The 18,980-nt window shown below is 33.2% G+C and overlaps 1 protein-coding gene across 6 annotated transcripts; it reads right to left on the minus strand.

The window, feature by feature from the left end:
• Positions 1-3,551: 3,551 nt before the first annotated feature.
• On the minus strand, positions 3,552-13,145 carry LOC145572210 (uncharacterized). Of its 6 annotated transcripts, XM_081631212.1 has the most exons (11): positions 12,961-13,145; positions 9,027-9,082; positions 8,627-8,718; positions 7,568-7,648; positions 7,306-7,490; positions 6,010-6,177; positions 5,747-5,920; positions 5,105-5,231; positions 4,885-4,947; positions 4,682-4,787; positions 3,552-3,956 (listed from the first exon to the last, which is right to left on the minus strand). In XM_081631212.1, the coding sequence occupies exons 1-5, from the start codon at positions 13,041-13,043 to the stop codon at positions 7,485-7,487; spliced, it is 318 nt and encodes a 105-aa protein (XP_081487338.1). In that variant the 5' UTR covers positions 13,044-13,145; the 3' UTR covers positions 3,552-3,956; positions 4,682-4,787; positions 4,885-4,947; positions 5,105-5,231; positions 5,747-5,920; positions 6,010-6,177; positions 7,306-7,484. The 6 variants fall into 6 exon arrangements, 3 of the variants coding, with proteins under 3 accessions (XP_081487338.1, XP_081487340.1, XP_081487337.1); XR_014096721.1 differs by lacking the exon at positions 9,027-9,082; XM_081631214.1 differs by lacking the exon at positions 7,306-7,490.
• Positions 13,146-18,980: the final 5,835 nt, after the last annotated feature.

Here is an 18,980-nt window from a genome sequence, read left to right on the forward strand (position 1 = left end):
ATATCCTCCCTCAAATAATATATAACCTTCAACAAATTGTATGTATCCTCTATTAAATAACACATATCCTCCAACAAGTTATACATATTCACTATTAAATACCACATATTATCAACAAATTGTACCTATCCTCTATCAAGTAATACATATCCTCTAATAGACTATACATATCCTCCATCAAATACTAGGTACATATTATCTAACAAACATTACATATCCTCCATCAAATAATACATATCATCTAACAAATTGTACATATCCTCTATTAAATAATAGATATCTTCCGACAAATTATACATATTCGCTATCAAATAATATATATCCTACAATAAATTATACATATCCTCTATTAAATAAAACATATACTCTAACAAATTGTACGTATCCTTTATCAAATAATTCATATCCTCTAACAAACTGTACATATCCTCCAATAAACTTTACATATTTTATATCAAATTATATATATCCTCTAATGAACTATACATATTTCTAACACAGTACATATCCCCTATCAAATAATTTATATCATCTAATAAATTATACATATCCGATCCTCTATTAAACAAAAATATCCTCTAAGAAATTTTATGTATCCTACATCAAATAATTCATATCCTCTAACAAACTATACATATCTTCCATAAAATAATTCACATCCTCCAATAAACTTTACAAAATCCTATATCAAAAACTATATATCCTCTAATTAAATGTACATATTTTCTAACATATTCACATTCTCTATCGAATAATATATATCTTCCAACAAATTATATGTATCTTCTACCAAACTGTACATATCCTGTAATGAACTATACAGGTTCTGTAACATAGTACATATCCTCAATCAAATTGTATGTATCCTCTAAAAATAAAAAGTCAAAAAAATTAAAATTAAAAATAAAATAATAATTTTTTAAAAAAAAAATTAAAAATTAATAGATCAACAATGGAGGAACCTCCATTGAAGGTCCCGTACTAAGCTCATCGGTATAACATAACTTGCTCATTTCTTAACCAAAATACATGCATTTGTTATCAAAACACTCACAATTCATCATACAATCTCATGGGACAATCAATATCAACAATTATAAATCATACAAAAATGCCCCAATTCGATTTTTTTGGTATTTTTGAAAAATCCAAGAATGTCTAGCAATTATCAAGCATAAAATATGGACAAATATAATCAACAATCCTTATTTTCTCTCTCCTCTCCATCCTCTTCAATTCTCTTAAACTTTCTCTCTCTTCCACCATGGATGACGTATTTGATCATGAAGATTTTCTCACCGCTCAATTGTATCTCGCATAGCTTGTGCTTGTTGAGTTTGTTGTTGTTGGGATGTTTGTTGCCGCAAGAAATATTGGGTGCGGCAAGCCGCACCCAATACCTTCTCATTCCACAAAGGCACAAACATACGTACAACTAATTATAAAATCAAAAATCTAGAGTTGAATCAAGATTTTGTAGGAAGAAGAGAGTAATCAGATCAAACCATAATAATCCATAACAAATAATTATTTCGTGTGTTCTCTTTTAAATGCAATGTTTTGAATTTTACTTATGTCAATGAATAAATTTGAATATTTATTTATATACTTCATTACTTCATTAAATATCTAATTAAGTTAGTTTTTTTAAGGGATCTAATTAAGTTAGTTGATATAGTGTAAATTCAGTTATTCACACTAAGTTTAATCCATCAAACTCTTCCATGATAATATTTTATGTTTATTTCCATACATTTAAAAATTGATCAAAGGAATCATATTGATGAATGTGAATATGGTAAAATCAAACATATTTTGATACCTCTAGGTAAAGATGGCACTGGAATGGGTCGGCTAAAAAAACATTATTATGGAAGAGTTTGTTGGATTAAACTTAGTGTGAATTTACACTATATGAAAATTGCAATTTCTAACCATCAAGATCAAGGCAAGCTGTTATCTTCGTGTTGATACCAGGAAATGGTCCAGGCTCCTATGTGATCTTTCCTCCACAAAGTTTAATTGCTTTTGCAGTTTTATAACAGCATCCATTCCAATTGCAATCTGCAGCACCATGATTACAGGTTGACCTCAAAAGACTTGATTGGTCATGTAAAAAAGAAAATTATATACTCGTAAGTTTTATTGCACAATAAACAAAGCATTAGACTCTCACCCCTAGGGAAAAATAGCACAATATCCAAAGAGTAATTCACATTTCAAGTCTCTTTAGTTGCCAAATTTTCTTTCTTCTTCCAAAACAAAAGGCATTAAATACCTATACTGTGGCATATGCAAATATCTTAAGTGAGGTTTGGGAATAATGTGAGAAAAAAAAAGGTCTCTAGTGAGTAGTGATCACCTTTTTCAGCTATTCTCACATTTAGTCAGCGAGACTCAGGAAGATAGTAGAATAGATCAATGAGTAGAGTGCTTTGAAGACTTGTATCTACTCTATGGATACATTTCCAGGGATCTAAAGCATGTTAATTATTTTTCATAACTTTCATATTTATTTTTAAGGTTTCTAAGCTCCTAAGTAATTATCTTCATCCATAACAACATATTTCAGTGGTCAAGCTCTAGCTTTCACTTCTAAAACACCGTCTGAAAAATTACATACCTAAAGTTCAAGAGGTAGTTCTCATTATCTAATCAATAGGTCACTTATTAACATTGTATTTAAACAAGCACTCCAAACAAAAAAAAGCAATAAAGCCAAAAAGGTGATAAAAACATCGATATAATTTTATTTTTGCATGTAAAAAGATTTATACATCAAGATTCAAGAGCAATAAAGCATAAGTTAGTGAGCGAAGAACAAACTATTCATACCTGAGCATAAGCATTTCCTTTGTCATATTCAGTAACTTCGTAGATTTCTGGCACTTTACCTCTAGGGTTTCAAATGATTTTGTTAGGTACTTCACTTCTGAGTCAAAGTTAGCTTTGCATACTGTAAAGCATAGCTTCAACTCTTTGAAGGTAAATGGTATCTCAAGAATACCTAGAGAAATCTCTCAGGTCACCATTATAGTCTTTTGGTTTTATTTCTTCTTCCTTTGTTGGTGCCATGATCAATGTCTCAAAAAGCTCTGCACCTAAGCCTTCTAAATTGCCTGCTCCAAGAAATAGAGTTAATATTATAAGGACTGTACTGCAAGACTGAACCTATTCACATAACTTAGCCACTTAATTGATTGCCAGGAAATTTTTTGGTTTAGTCATCTGTGATTAACTGTGCTTGTATTTGGTGGGTATATCATGCCCATTAATTGGATAATACTGGAGGTTATTTATTATATACCTTCATGAGCTATACCATATATACACAAATCAATTTTCATACATCTAAAAGATTTCTCTATATACCACGGGTAGTGCTCCTAATGTGTGAATTACATAGCTGGTGAATCATTTGGGAAGTATTTAAGCAATATAGGTTGAGAACTTGAGACAGTAAACAATTTGCAAAGCTCACTTGTATACTCAGGAAATAGGATTTATGACTAATGTTCAGCATTTTCTAAGAATATGATTACCTAGCAAAATTGATAATTGTTAAAATAAAAAATAAAAATAAATAAAAATAAAAATAAAAATAAATCTAAAAAAAAAAATCTTAAAAAAACAAGGAAAAAAATAAAGCAGAGTTTAGGAGAAAAATAAAGCAGAGTTTAGGAGAGAAAATTTCCTCCAAATAACATTATGCTTTAATTCAGAGTAATAGATACCACAATAAAAGGTACATTCAGAATTAAAAATATCCAGAAAATATACTGATTGGAACCTGATACAATCCATCAGAAACAAATTACGATGATAATAAGATTACAAAACTTTCAACCTTCGCAATTGAAAGTCCAACCGGGATATTCCGACTCTGAAAACAAGGATGTGGACGTTGGTGTCTTCGTATCGGATGCCAGAGGAACTTTTTTCACCCTTCGTCTCATCTGCATTTGAAAAAGTCACCAGTCCAACATGTGAGATGAAAAAAAAGCTTCTTTTATTGGTAAGTAAGATGATATCATATTTATAGCCCAAAAACCGATTAACAAACTAACATTAAGGTAAGCATTCTAGATCTCTAGGAGGCCCCTAAAGCAAGGAAAAAGAACCAAAATGAACACCAACCTCTAATCCTATTTAGGACTTCTTAGGAGCTAAACTCTTAGTTCTTGCTACAACTAAACTTTTAACTCTTCTAACAGCATTGTCTATACTAGGGAATGTTTTTAAAACAATGTCCTGACCTAAATACATTTGTTTAAAGCTTTTCACATGTGATCACTGAAATGTTTATCTTTTACAGATGGGAAATTTGCTAACTATCACCTGTTAAATTTGAGTATTTAAACCAACCATAATTGACCGCTAGTTGAGGCAATATTACTACTTCACATCTGAAAGATTAAAACATATTCATTCGCAATTTTATCTTTACAAAATGAAAACTCTCGGGTCCTAATTCTATTGAGTTCCAGATAAACTCACACAATTTTCTGGTGCTAATTTTGGTATGACACGAGAAAAAAGATCATCTTATGGAATATTTCAAAGTCACAAGACGCATCTTTATTTCAACATTTTTAAGGAAGACAATCTACTCCATATTTTCTGAATGAGACATTTGAATAAGCAAAGAGTTACCAATTAAACTCAAGTATCCATATGTTACCTCATCCTTGAATATTGTAGAATATGAATCAGAACTGAAGTCAGAAACCTTTATTTCTGTAGTTCTATCTCTAACAGTCAAATCATTTTCTAGTGACAAAAAAAATCTACAGAAAAGCAACAGAGCAAGTTAGTTCTATTACACACAACTAAATACACATAAATACCTTGTATACTGAACTGATAGTAATATCATATACGTACCTCAAATTAAAACAGGAGGACAATAATGGTGGCGGAGCATATAAATCTCCCAAAGAGAACTCCCTGTGCCAAGTACAATTGTTACTGAATGGATAAAATTATATGCATGAAGCTATCGATATTGATGTTGAATAAGATTATAAACATTGTTCCAGAAAAACCAAAGATGGATCACTAATGTAACCAAAGTTCAGATCACAACATGGTCAGAGATGCTTACTCATCGCATTTGATTTTAAGGGATCACTTTCTTTATCCTTGAAAACATCAACCCCTTGTTTTCCACCAGCTATGTCAGAGGCAACAACAGCATTCCCATTAGCACTATAAGTTTCTTCATGGGATTCCTGTGAAAGAAGGTGAATAGAATTAGAGGCATAAAAGGCAAGTGACGATAGGGCAATGAAGCACAAAAGCAGAACGCTGCAACAACATATATCGTGATAAACCACAAACTATGGTCACAAAAGATCACAAAAAAAGAACAAAAGATTTAATGCGAAGTTCAAAATCAGGTTACAAGCATGTTAGTATGTACAATCCCAAGGTGGGTTTAAATTAGAAGTTAACAAAAGCAGACAAAAAAATTTAAAAACTAGAGAAGGGATAAGAAGTCAGTTTTGCATATTTTTTTTCATGACTACTTTTTGCAATGCCCAAATAAAGCTGGAGCAATGACAGAAACACGAGTGTAATAATACTATTTAAAAGGAGGGATAACAGGGCATGAAGCTAAATAAGCTGCATAGCATAATGTAAGAAATGGTCGAGAAGCTAATCAAACAAAGAATTCATCATGCATGAGCAGTATATTGACCATTTCACAAATACATACATATAGGCAATAGAGTAAAGACCCCACCTAATGAACTAAACAATTAATTGATGGATGTCTCCGCAAAAGATTGTAGACCAGTGCAATGATAACCAGTGCTCCAGAAGGAGGTACTACAAGAGACAGTCAGCTCAACTTCTTTGCAAAAGCAGCTGCCAAATATGCTGGAAGAAGCGGGGATTTCAAACAGACATCCAACAGCTACATATATAAATCAATAAAAATAAAAGTCAAACACTTTGTTCTGAGGACAGTTACAGAATTAAGTCCACAAATGTGCCTAGCCTCACCTCAAAAAACTTAATGCGATGTCTTGCCATAAATACAGATGGTATTAAAAGTGCATATAGCTTCTGGTAGAAGTCAGGATATTCTATACCATGCTGTGTCATGAGAGTCCACTTAGAGCCATTACACTGATAACTCCACCAACATCATAGGATCTTGTCAAGAAGTCACTGAAAACCAGCAGAAAACAAATCAAAGCTATACAAAGAAAAAGAATTTATAGAAAATGAAGGATGGAGCAATAGGAAAGAAGAGACTGCACAAAAAATGCGCCATAGCATCTTGGGCTTGGACAAATAAGGAATGACAGCCTGAGGCAATTTGACAAGTACCTAACCATTAAAAATATTTTTTTTAAGAAAAAAAAAAACCATAAATTTTCAGGTAATTAGTCCAGACTTCTAACGTAATTATAATTAATGATAATATAATACCCACGTCAATCAACCAACTCAGGTTTTTAGCCAGAGGTACCTTATCACACACATTTATGCACTACATAAATCATATTAGTTTCCTCAGCCCAAAGATAACACTTCCTTCGTTTTTTTATACTAGCAACAGTTTGACTCTTACACTATTCACTTGCTTCACTTTGACTAGCATTGATGATTTATAGCTCAGAAAAAATAGTCATATGGAATCTTGCAAGATTCGTCTTAATTTGTATTATTTTAATATCACATGTTTATAATTTTTACATATTAGTAATTAATTAAAGATATTATTGATTGAAATTATGCAATCGACAAGTGTGAAAAGAGAAGTGTTGCAAGGAAAAAAAAAAAAAAAGTAGAAAGGTTGAAAATTTAGAAAAATATCCTATGCATCTATCTCTTGAAAGTTGAAAACCTTGAAAAGGAAATTAAAGCAAGAAACCAAATCAATACAAATGGAAAAAACTGCATCCCTTTTTCCCTTTCCTTCCCCAAAAGAACCTAAAAAGGTTTTTTATTGTTCGATGATTTCTGAAGTGCGTGAAGGGTATCCCATGATGAAACATCAAAGTAAGCTTGATAAAATTCAGCATATGAGGGGTGTTGCACAATAAAAGCAAAGGTGTCCCAGTATTCCATCCTTATCAACCACAAGTCAAAACATTATGGTGTATAGTTTTTGCAAGGACTTAATTTCATCTTAATACCTAACCTTGCAACCTTAATCCAAACCACTATAATAATATAGTGGGATCAAAACTCAATTAATGATCTACTAATCAAAATTGAAGCAACTGTAAACATTGCATCTTCTCTGCTATCTTAAGTTAACTTTCTAGAGCTGTTTAGATAGGTTCTTACTGCAAGTAAACTGATACAGGTTAGGTATTGCCAAACCTAAGCAGCTCAGCCCAGTTCGCACAGAGACTAGAGCACTCAGAGCAATACCAAACTGATGGCTGGTTAGGAACAGAGACACCTAAATCCACAGCCAAATGGAGCGCAACCACGTGGAAACAATTCTTTTGCACCAATCCCATTCATTCCTAAAGGCCATGAAATTGGAAGATTTATGATATTATTGATAAAGGAACTGGGAAACATATAGTGCAGGCAGCCTTACCTCCTTGTAGACCTCAACTGAAAGTGGTAACTTAAGGAATGACATCCATGCCTTGGTAAATTTCAGCTTCAGCTTTACTCTCTGGAAGACATCAATATACAAGAATACAACAGTTGAAAAGAAACTGAAACATATAATGTAATATGATACAGAAGAATGTCATGCTCACTACAGATCATAGCAAATACTTGTTATAGGAAAAGGTGAATAAAACTGGGATTAATGCTTAATAAAAAATACAAGAATAAATAAGTACAAAATTGAAGTTTCAAAAACCCTTTATTCCTAATGTTGCATGTGATGGATATTAGTTATAGAGAGAAGGTTTAACCGTTTAACATGGTCTGGTCCAAATTTTTTTGGTTTGGTTTTGTCTGATCTGATTCTAACAAGAATAAATTAATAGTTTCTAAAATCAAGTGAAGAGGAAATGGCCTAAATCTAAGTCTATTCAGTGCAGAATGCAAACATCAACAGACAAAAGAATCGGGATTTAGACTAAGCAAACCCTAATTACTTGAAACCAACAATAGTGGAAATTTTGAAAGAACCAAACAACAATGAAGGGAGGCAATAAAAGATTAAAGATAACACACCAAACTAATGTGGAAATACCCGAGGACCGGGATAAAAATCCCACAAAACAAGTACCTTAAACTAATGAAGAAGATGAATGATAAATACAAACTTTATTGGATGAGTTTAATGCTCCACGCATATTCACTCTTTCTAAACGCTAGAAAGTGTTTCAATATGTAAATCCAATATAAAGTTGGGGCAAAGAGGACTACAGATAGTGCAAGGGATTTAGCACAAATCAACAGTCAAGTTCCGAAAACGACAGCGAATTTCTGCCAAGAAAACAAAGCAACTCAACATGTGCAGGCAAACTGCATAAACAAGTGCCCAGTATGCAAGCACACAAGAGCTTATGCCTCTCTTTCTTGGAAATTAGACAAAATGGTGCGCTCACACACATTTGATTTTCTCATACTTCCTCCTTTTTATCATCTCCACACCATACCCAATAAAAGCATTAACAAACAAAGCAGCACTTACCTTTTTAGCAGATTTATCTTTTTCCTCCTGGCCACCTCTCCTTTCTTTACACTTAGGATTCTCCTGAGTATTGCCTTCTTTAGACAAAAAGCCTGATATGTTGTGATTAAAGACGATAGATTTAGATTTAAGAGCAGTAAGAGAGATAGGAAAATAACTCGAGGAACAAAGCACTTCTGTATAGCAACAGGAAGAAGGAAAAACAGAAAAGGAAGACAAAGTTGACAATGCCCACAAATCCCCAACTCATAAGTCCCCAATACATAGGCAAATGACACTCTTCATTTCAATGCAAAGACAAAAAAACATGAAGAATCAATCCCAAAAAAAAAAAGAGAGATGATCATTTCGTAAAGGTATTGACCGTCGCTCCACACTTCAAAGTCAGTATCTGAGTCACCTAGTGAAGGAATGTGTAAAAGGATGATGTGGATCTTGTTTATTGAGTGATCTAGGCTGTTCAAACACAAAATATAATAGAAGTCAGAAACCAAAAGCAACTTCAGGCCAGAAATTGATAATTCTAGAAGGTTGGCTGGATAGAAAATTTATTGTACTTTATAGAGGTTAATATTTGCAAATGGTGTTCTAAGCACGCGCACACACACACACACACACACACACACACACACAGTCAATCAAACAATCAAAAGCCTTAATCCCATAAGTTGGGTCGGCTACATGAACCAAAAGTGATTACTCTGTATAGTCATCGACAAAAATCTTCCTCCTCCATCCCTTACAATCCAATGCCTCATTCTCATGCAAATCCATATACACACACCTACGCACCAACAAAAAAAAAAAAAGTCCCACAATTTCTGACTTACTAAGCTACCGTTCAACAAAAATGCTATTGCAAGCCTTTAATGACATCTCTAAATTTCTTTAACTGAAGCTGTAATTTTCCACCAATAAATTAAATAAATTGCTTCCGCAAGAACCCAAAACACCCTACCAAAATATGCTGCCTTGTGACACCACAACCATCACTTAGGACTTAGGAGACATACTCCTATCAAGTGTCAATCAATATTATGGAGAAAGCATTAAGCTCAACGGAGAATAAGTAATTCTATATATAAGGCTGGGTAAAAGCAAAAAAAAGATGTGATTTCAGAAGCTTAAAATAACACATAGACGACCTTCGTCACCCATGACTATCATACCATCCAGCAAGATGTATGAACGGATGAACCAGAGCGTAAGCACAAGATTAACTTGATTATAACCCGCAAATTATTGACTTAAACCGAACCCGACTCAAACACAAGATTGACCTGATTCTAACCCGCAAATTATTGACTTGAACCGAACCCGACTCAAACCCGAGAATTACCCTAACCCATTTTAACCCGTGAAAACCCGAATTAAACCCGACCTATTGTTCACCTGACCCAAACGTAACCCGACCTGTTATTAACCCGACCCAAACCCGATAAGATGTATGACCCGACATGACCCGACTCAAGCATGACCCAACCCGAACCCGGCCCGCATAGGTTACGGCATTAACCCGAATTGACCTGACTCGAGTTGACCGACCCATACTTACCCGACCCAAACCCGACCCGTTTACCCGAATTGACGACTCTAGGTGAGGGCCATGGAAGGAGCTTGAAGGAGGGAGACTTGAGCTTGGAGAAGAGAGTTTTTAAAAATAAAAAATAAAAATTAACCTGTTTAACAGGTTGTAGGTTAAAAGGCCTGTTTTAAGAATATGGTGGTTAAAGGTAGGATTGATTCCATATTTCGAAAATGTGGGATTGTTTTGAGTAGAAATTCTAAAGGTGGGATTATTAGTTTTCATTTTTCCTTTTTTATTTTGTATAAATCACTACAAAAAAAATGAACATGTAGTATATTAAAATTGAACATTTAGTACAAATAAACATTTAGTTATTAACAATAAACATACATTTATTTATAATGAACATATTTTAAACAATTTATTTTATCTTTATTTGATTTGTATATACATTGCATTTGAACAATTTATTTTCTTTTTTTGATAAAATGAACATTAATATATAAAATATGAACATGACACTATTAAAATTTGAACATATAATTTTTGAAAATAGACATTGAAATTTTGAATATAATTATTATACTATTTTATGATGAATATCAATAAATATGAACATTACACTAGCTACTCGAATTTGAAAAATTACTTTTGTAAATGAATATTGAAATTATAAATACGAACACAACATTATTTCATACAGTAATGAACATCAATTTTTTGAAAGTTTTGTAATATAAACTGAATATTTAGTGCATATAAATTGAGTATTTCTTTATAAAAAAATGAACATATAAAATTGGATGTATATATTCATTTTTATAATTATTATAAGATGTAATGTTCATTGTTTTTATGTGTTCATTATTATTTACACAATATTCAATATTTTTTACTTAATATTCATTTTATAGGGTGTGATCTAGCTTGTTCTATGATAATCATATTCATTTTTAATTTAGTAATTATTCATTTTAATACTATGTTATATATAGTTTAGCATATAACATTGGTTATTAACTTTTTTTTTTCTTTTTGAGTGAGTAAAGAATAATTTTTATTTGAAGAAGAAAACTATTCTACAACGAAGAAACAAGTCAGAATTGATAAAGAAGCCTTTTGAGTTATAATGGTTATGCTTTTTGATTTGAACTTCTTGTGTAATTCCATGAACATTTGTTACTTGTTTATGAACATACATATACATTTTGTGTTTGATAAACTTTTTTTGGTACTCATTTTTTTAAAAAAATAAGTGGTTAAGAATTTGAAATAATTATCTAAAATTCAACATTGTTTAATATTATGAAATATTAAGTCAAAACATACTCCTTGATGCCTATAATACAAAGTATGGAGTACAAACATAAATTCCTTTAGTTAATGTTACGAAGTACCTTATTTTTGTTTGTATGTTGTTTTCGTATTCTTATTATTTCTTTGGTCTAAGCTTGGGCTTCATCTTGATACGCTCATTGCTTTTTACTAATGAGTATAAAAAATGAACATCAAATCTAGAATTTTACATTAGGATAATACCAAAAATGACTTCTTTACTTAAATAATTTTAGTGAATTTGAACAATTTATATCTACCCAACAAATGAACATACATTAATATTATATGTACTCCGATCCACATGACCACACCAAAAGAAAATATGTGTTCATGATTAAATAACTTGATATTCAAATTATAACACTATATGTTCATATATCATATATACAAAGTAGTTAATTAAAAACACTGATAATATAAGTTTAATTTTAATCAAATTTTTAACATTTTGTTTATGGTAAATGAACAAGTAATTGCTTGAAAATGTAGAAGAAACTATGAAGTTGAGATGTTATGATGTTTAATGAGAATCGATAAAAAAAAATAAAATATCATACATACGTATATGAATTTAGAGGTGTCAATTCAGGTAATTAAGTCGGGTTTGGTAGGATCCAGTGGGATTTAAATCATACTTTTTACAAATGACCATAAAGATTATTCAAAATGAACATACATACCTTGACTTGAACACAAAATAATTAGGAAGTCATCTTGACTTAAGTAATTATATAAATTTGAACAATCTATATCAAGCAAATGAACATTTAATATCTTAATATGAACATCAAATTGATAATAAATCATCTCTAATTGAATAATGCAATGGTAGTGTAAAATCAACAACTACTATAGAAATGAACATACTATTTCGTATTTAAATTATCAACGGATCTTGTTCTTGTTCTTAGGGCCTGTTCTCTTCAGCTTATTTTCAGTTTAGTTCAGTTCAGCTCCAATCAGTTTAGTTCAGGTCCAATCAGTTCAGTTCAATTCAGTTCCTAATTTCCTTCTCTCATAAAATATTCAGTTCAATTCAGTTCAGCTTCAATCAGTTCAGTTCAGCTTAGTAAATCAGAACAAACCCTTAGTACTCCAATTAAATACTTGTATGAAAATCCAATACACATGATCAATCAATTAAACAACCAATTAATTATAATCACTAATCAAACATTTAAATTCAAAAAAACCTAAATAATAGCAAAATTTAAAATTGAGTAAAATATTATTCCCTGTCCTATCACCTATCGCAGAAATTGGCACAAGTGAATTGGACGAAAAAGCCAAAAACTGAATCAAAAAATAAGATGAACATCAAATGTATATGAACATCAAATAAAAAATAAGATGAACATCAAATGTATATGAACATTACTTGAAATCTACACCTATTTTTAGTGGAAGCAAAAGCCAAAAGGAGAAATTAGGTGGATGAAGTCATAAATTAATTGCATAGAATTCTTACCTTCTGCAATTCACTATGAAGTCGTGATTATTAACAATGGAAGAGAGAGAAAATAATAGCATAGAGAGAGATATATCAGCCATATATGATGTGTGGGTAAATTGAGAAATAGAATGGAGAAATTACAGTTTTGATTTGATGGAGTAGTTTTATTTTCTTTGAAGGAGGAAATTAGCGAGAGAGAAATTGAGTACGTCGTTTGATTTGGGCGTTCAATTTGATTTGGGATGTTATTTGGGCCCGGTGTACCTATTTTGTGTGCATCATGGTGCATAGTATAATGATTGCAGTTGTTAAAGGGTCAGGTCTTGGAAGGAGAGCCTATAATAATAAATAAATGAGACTTGTTCAATTCACCTAAAATAAGGAGATTTGGTGTGATTTTTATGCTGTACTTTTGTATTGTTGGTAGGATAGAGAAATAGTACTAAAATAGTATAAGGTTGGTAGGAAAGATAAACAATAAAATATTTGTAAAAGTGGAGTTAGTGGAAGAAAGAAATTATAAAATAATGGTGGGTCTTTCCAAAATATAGAAGTGTTGCAACTAATACGAAACGGAGGGAGTAAAGTATAATTTGGTCTGGTTTGAATTTTTATTATCTAGTCTATTCTGATCTACAGTAATTTATCATTTTGACTCTAAACTTTAACTGCATTCTAATACACAATGATCACTCTGTACTTTTCAAATATGTAATTTTCATAATTTTTTTTAGCTAGAGTGTATCCGTGCTAACGCACGGAATATACGTATGTCGTGTATATTTAAAAGAAAAAAAAATTAAGTGGAAGTTATTTCTTTATTTTTTTTTGAAAATAAAAAATGGAGAAGTGGAAGTGATGCGGTTAAAGTAGTGGAAGTGAGAGAGGAAGTTATCGAAAAAATAAAAATAAAAATAAAAATTTAAAAATTGCATAGAATTGCTCCATTCAAGAATTAGAGTGTTGTGATGAGAATTTGAAAAACAACTCTTACATTATACACCTCCGTTCCTGAAAGTTCAACTCACTTACTATTCATGTGGTCAAAATACAATAACTTTGACCACATTTTATGATTTATACAATTAAAATAAATTAACAAGTTTGATATTACTTCCTCTGTTTTTCTAAATATAAAACTTTTCTATTATCACGCTTGTCGATGCATGTTTTTAACGCTTAATAACTCTTATTATCAATATTGTAAAATTATAAAAAATGGATATTAATAAATTATACATCGAGACAATTCAAACAAGATCGCACATGACTATATTTTATCGTATCTATAAATCACAAACGCGAGTTAAAGTGTAGTGTGTGAATAGTTTAAAAGTCAAACGGTGTCACCTAAAAAAAACGGAGAAAGTATCAGATACCCCTTATGATAAAATTTTCAAACATCAACTTTTTATAATTTTTACTTATATACATAGCCGAAGTTATTAATGGTCAAAGTTGTTCATTGGAGACTATGCAAATGCAAAGTGAGTCGAACTTTTGGGAACGGAGGGAGTATAAGATACACAATTAAATATATTTAGCAATAACTAAATGATAATTAAAAGTTCTAATATGATCTGAAGAGAACAAGCCCAAATCTTTATAGAGTTGAATAGAGAATACGTGTCACATGCTTCTTTCCAAAAAAAATAAAAAAATGTGTCACATGATACCTTTAAAAGGGCTTTGGTTCGCAAAGTGGTATGGGTTTGGAATCAAGAATGGAGTTAAGGAGGTATCGGGTTGGAACTTGATACTTAATATCATGTGTTTGATTTAATTCTAGAATGGAACCTCTCACTATTCTCTCATTTTATTTGAAACCTAAGGGAATGGAATGAGCCAACCCACCTTCCCCCAAGGTTTCTAAATCCCATACCTCATGAGTAACTCATAAATTTGAGGTATGGGTTTAAAATTCATACTTTTGACAACCAAACATATGACATGGGTTTTAGTCATTCTAAACTCATACCTAATACCTATATTCCGCGAAACAAACCCCCCCTTAACGGTTTTTAACATGCCACATCACTTAGGCCCTGTTCTTTTGAGCTTTAAGGTAGAGCAAAGAAGGAGTCAACAGAGTAGAGCAAATTGCAGAGAGCAGAGTAGAGCCGAGCCGAGCCGAGCCGAGTATAGCAGATTTATTATTATTATTATTATTATTATTATTATTATTATTATTATTATTATTATTATTATTATTATTATTATTATTATTATTATCACCGTATTATTATTATTATTATTATTATTATTATTACCGTATTATTATTATTACCGCATTATTATTGGTTTGGATAGTTCTCTCAGATTTCCCATCCGTTGCAGGGTGAAATGTTGTACTCATCTTCAATGTCGTACCAAAGTTTTCCTGGATGCTTTTCCAGAATTTCGAAAGAAACCTAGAATCCCTATCAGAAACGATATCCTTAGGAGCTCCATGTAGCCTTATTCTTAATGTAAGCCTTCGCAAGTTGTTCCATTTTCCAAGCCTCCTTCATTGGTATAAACACTGCTGTTTTGGTAAGTCTATCCACTACAACCCAGATGGTATCATTCCCATTCCTAGACTTAGGTAAACTAGTGACAAAATCCATCGAGATACAATCCCACTTCCAGGCCGGGATCTCGAGTGGTTGCACTGTTCCTTGAGGTCTCTTATGCTCTATCTTAACTTTCTGATAAATTAGGCACTTAGCTACAAATTCTTCTATTTCCTTCTTCATCTTAGGCCACCAATACACCTTTTTTAAGTCTTTGTAAAGCTTACCCCCTCCAGAATGTATTGAATATGGTGTATTATGTCCCTCTTCATCAACTTTTTCTTTAACTCCTCACATTTCTGTGGTACACATCACTTCCCTTTAAATCTAATACTTCCATCATCATGGATTTTGAAATCAGTCGCCTTCCCTTGCTTAATCTTCTCCCTTATGCTATCTAATTTCACATCCCCTACTTAATTATCCTTAATCTCATCGAATATAGTGGGTTTGATACTCAAATTATTAAGCATCCCTTCCAACGCTCCACGTGGCACTACCTCGAGGTTTACCTTACTCATTTCTCTACACAGTTCGTCTACCACAACCAAAGCAGTCAGTCCATGAGTTGCTTTACGACTTAAAGCATCTGCAACTACATTTGCTTTACCCCCGTGGTATTGGATATCTAGCTCATAATCATTGAATAATTCTATTCATCTACGTTGCCTCATGTTCAAGATTAATTGTGTGAAATGGTATTTCAAACTATTTCAAACTTTTGTGGTATGTGAATATCCTACATTTCACTCCATATAAATAGTGTCTCCATATTTTCAATGCAAACACTATAGCAGCAAGTTCTAAATCATGAGTAGGGTAATTAACCTCATGCAAATGCTCAGTCCATTACCCTACGTAGGTCGACTCGGCCAAGATCTCAACCTGACAGATATCTCGGTGTTGTATTAACCGAAGATCAGGACATCCTAGTAGTGGATGGAGATGAGCCGGCAACCTACAAGCAAGCTAAGACGAGCCCTGACTCTGCAAAATGGCAAGAGGCCATGAAATCCGAAATGGACTCCATGTTTGAAAAGCAAGTATGGGACTTGGTTGATTTACCCGTAGGTTACACACCTATCTGATGTAAATGGATTTTCAAGATAAAAACCGACAAAGATGGAAATGTATTTATTTACAAAGCAAGGCTGGTAGCAAAAGGTTACAGGCAAATTCACGGCGTTGATTATGATGAAACTTTTTCTCCAGTTGCCATGCTTAAGTCCGTTCGAATTCTTCTAGCGATTGCTGCATATTACAATTATGAAATATGGCAGATGGACGTCAAAACCGCCTTCCTCAATGGGATTTTGGAAGAAACTGTGTATATGACACAGCCTGAAGGTTTTGTCGACCAGAATAATCCTAAGAAGGTATGCAAGCTTAAGAAGTCCATTTATGGACTAAAGCAAGCAAGCAGAAGTTGGAATCTACGATTTGATGAAGCCATCAGTAAGTTTGGTTTTATCAAGAATCCAGATGAGTCTTATGTCTACAAGAAGGTCAGTGGGAGTGACATCGCCTTCCTAGTCTTATATGTCGATGACATTTTGCTCATTGGAAATAGCATTCCATTGCTGGAGTCTGTAAAGACTTGGCTCGGGAAATGTTTTTCAATGAAAGACTTGGGAGAAGCTCAGTACATATTAGGCATCAAGATCTATAGGGATAGATCAAAAAGGATGATTGGAATGAGTCAGAGTACTTATATCGATAAGGTACTGGCTCGATTCCAAATGGAAGGAGCCAAGAGAGGGCACCTACCCATGTCACATGGCGTAACCTTAAGCAAGAAGCAGTGTCCAAAGACACCTGATGAGCGAGAAAGGATGAGTCGAATTCCGTATGCTTCACTTATCGGATCGATCATGTATGCCATGATATGTACTAGGCCGGATGTATCGTATGCCTTGAGTGCTATGAGCCGATACCAATCAGACCCAGGAGAGGCTCATTGGACTGCGGCCAAGAATATCCTGAAATACCTGAAAAGGAACAAGGATAAATTCCTGGTCTATGGTGGTAAAGATGAATTGGTTGTTGAGGGATATACCGACGCAAGCTTCCAGACAGACAGAGACGACTTCAAGTCGCAATCAAGATACATATTCTGTCTCAATGGAGGAGCGTTTAGTTGGAAGAGTGCAAAGCAAAGCACAACCGCTGATTCTACAACTGAAGCCGAGTACTTGGCAGCATCTGAGGCAGCCAAGGAGGCAGTTTGGATTCGCAAGTTCATTGATGAACTTGGTGTTGTACCCTCGATCAAGGGTCCAATAGACCTGTACTGTGACAACAATGGAGCTATTGCTCAGGCTAAAGAGCCACGAGAACATCAGAAGGTCAAACATGTCCAGAGGCGATTTCATATGATTCGGGAATGGAAGTCAGAAGGTGAAATCAGAATTTGTAAAGTTGGAATGGATGACAATGTAGCCGATCCACTGACTAAACCTCTGTCTCAAGTGAAGCACAACAAACACATTGAGGCAATGGGAATCAAGCATGTTGCGAATTGGCTTTGAATTCCATTTACAGTGTTTTTAATCAGATTTTGAACAATGTTGATGTAAAGCACCATGATGAACCATTCAGTTTTGGAGTAATTAAAATCTTCATGCAATTTAAATCACTCCGTCTTTATTTAATTGTGGTTTAGAATTAAATAATGAGTCCATTCGATTTTAATAAATATTCAAAATAGGGTATCAAGTCAATGGCTTGGATAAAGAAACACCTATTAAGTGAATGTTGAATATTTTAATCGAAAATTATCCCTAATCAAGGTCGTATTTTGTGGACGAATAATGACCATCAGAGATTAGTGTGTAGTATGATTTGTAGCACCGTCTCTTGTGCTATGAGGATACAAATCATTTGCACAGGTATTGGTTTAGAACCATACTGGACAGACCTATGAGGATGCTTTAAGAGATTAAAAATCGTCATAAGTATTTTCTCATTATTACTATCGGAACTCTTTCCTTTTGACCATGAGTAGTGGGAGATCTCTTGTTTGAGTACTGGTCCGTTTTGGTATTCGCCAAACGTCTGCCGTAATTGGGGATTATAAAGACGGATATCGGGCGGGTGAGTCCTCTTAGTAAGAGAAGCTACATTACAAGACTGGAAATGTCCCCCTACTAACAATAGGGAACATGTCTTGTTGTTTACAAGGCCTCTCGAAGAGCGAGACTGTGAAAAATGCATGGCCGTGCTCAGATGGATTTTAGAAATCATCTGCTTATTGACAGTCAAACTCGGATTTCGAGAAACACTTCTGGACGTAACAGAGATGACTAGTAATCTTACTCTGTAGTTCATGAAGAGACATGAAGAGACATAGGATAAGGGCTATACACTAAATGCACACTTGTCCGGAAAGGACAAGTGGGAGATTGAAAGGAATGGTGTCCTTCGAACAAGTGTATTATTCTAATAGCGGGTTCAGAATTATTAGAAAGCTAATATATTCAGTAA

The sequence above is a fragment of the Chenopodium album genome, chromosome 12 (genome assembly GCF_948465745.1).
Source record: "Chenopodium album chromosome 12, dcCheAlbu1.1, whole genome shotgun sequence".
In the NCBI taxonomy this organism is placed as follows: Eukaryota; Viridiplantae; Streptophyta; class Magnoliopsida; order Caryophyllales; family Amaranthaceae; genus Chenopodium; species Chenopodium album.

Coding starts and splice junctions, on each gene's coding strand:
- LOC145572210 (XM_081631211.1), bottom strand. CDS start 13,043: ATGGCTGATATATCTCTCTCTATGCTATTATTTTCTCTCTCTTCCATT. Junction 9,083..12,960: donor TTCATAGTGAATTGCAGAAG/GTAAGAATTCTA, acceptor GTGTTTGAACAG/CCTAGATCACTCAATAAACA. Junction 8,719..9,026: donor TTTACACATTCCTTCACTAG/GTGACTCAGATA, acceptor ACAACATATCAG/GCTTTTTGTCTAAAGAAGGC.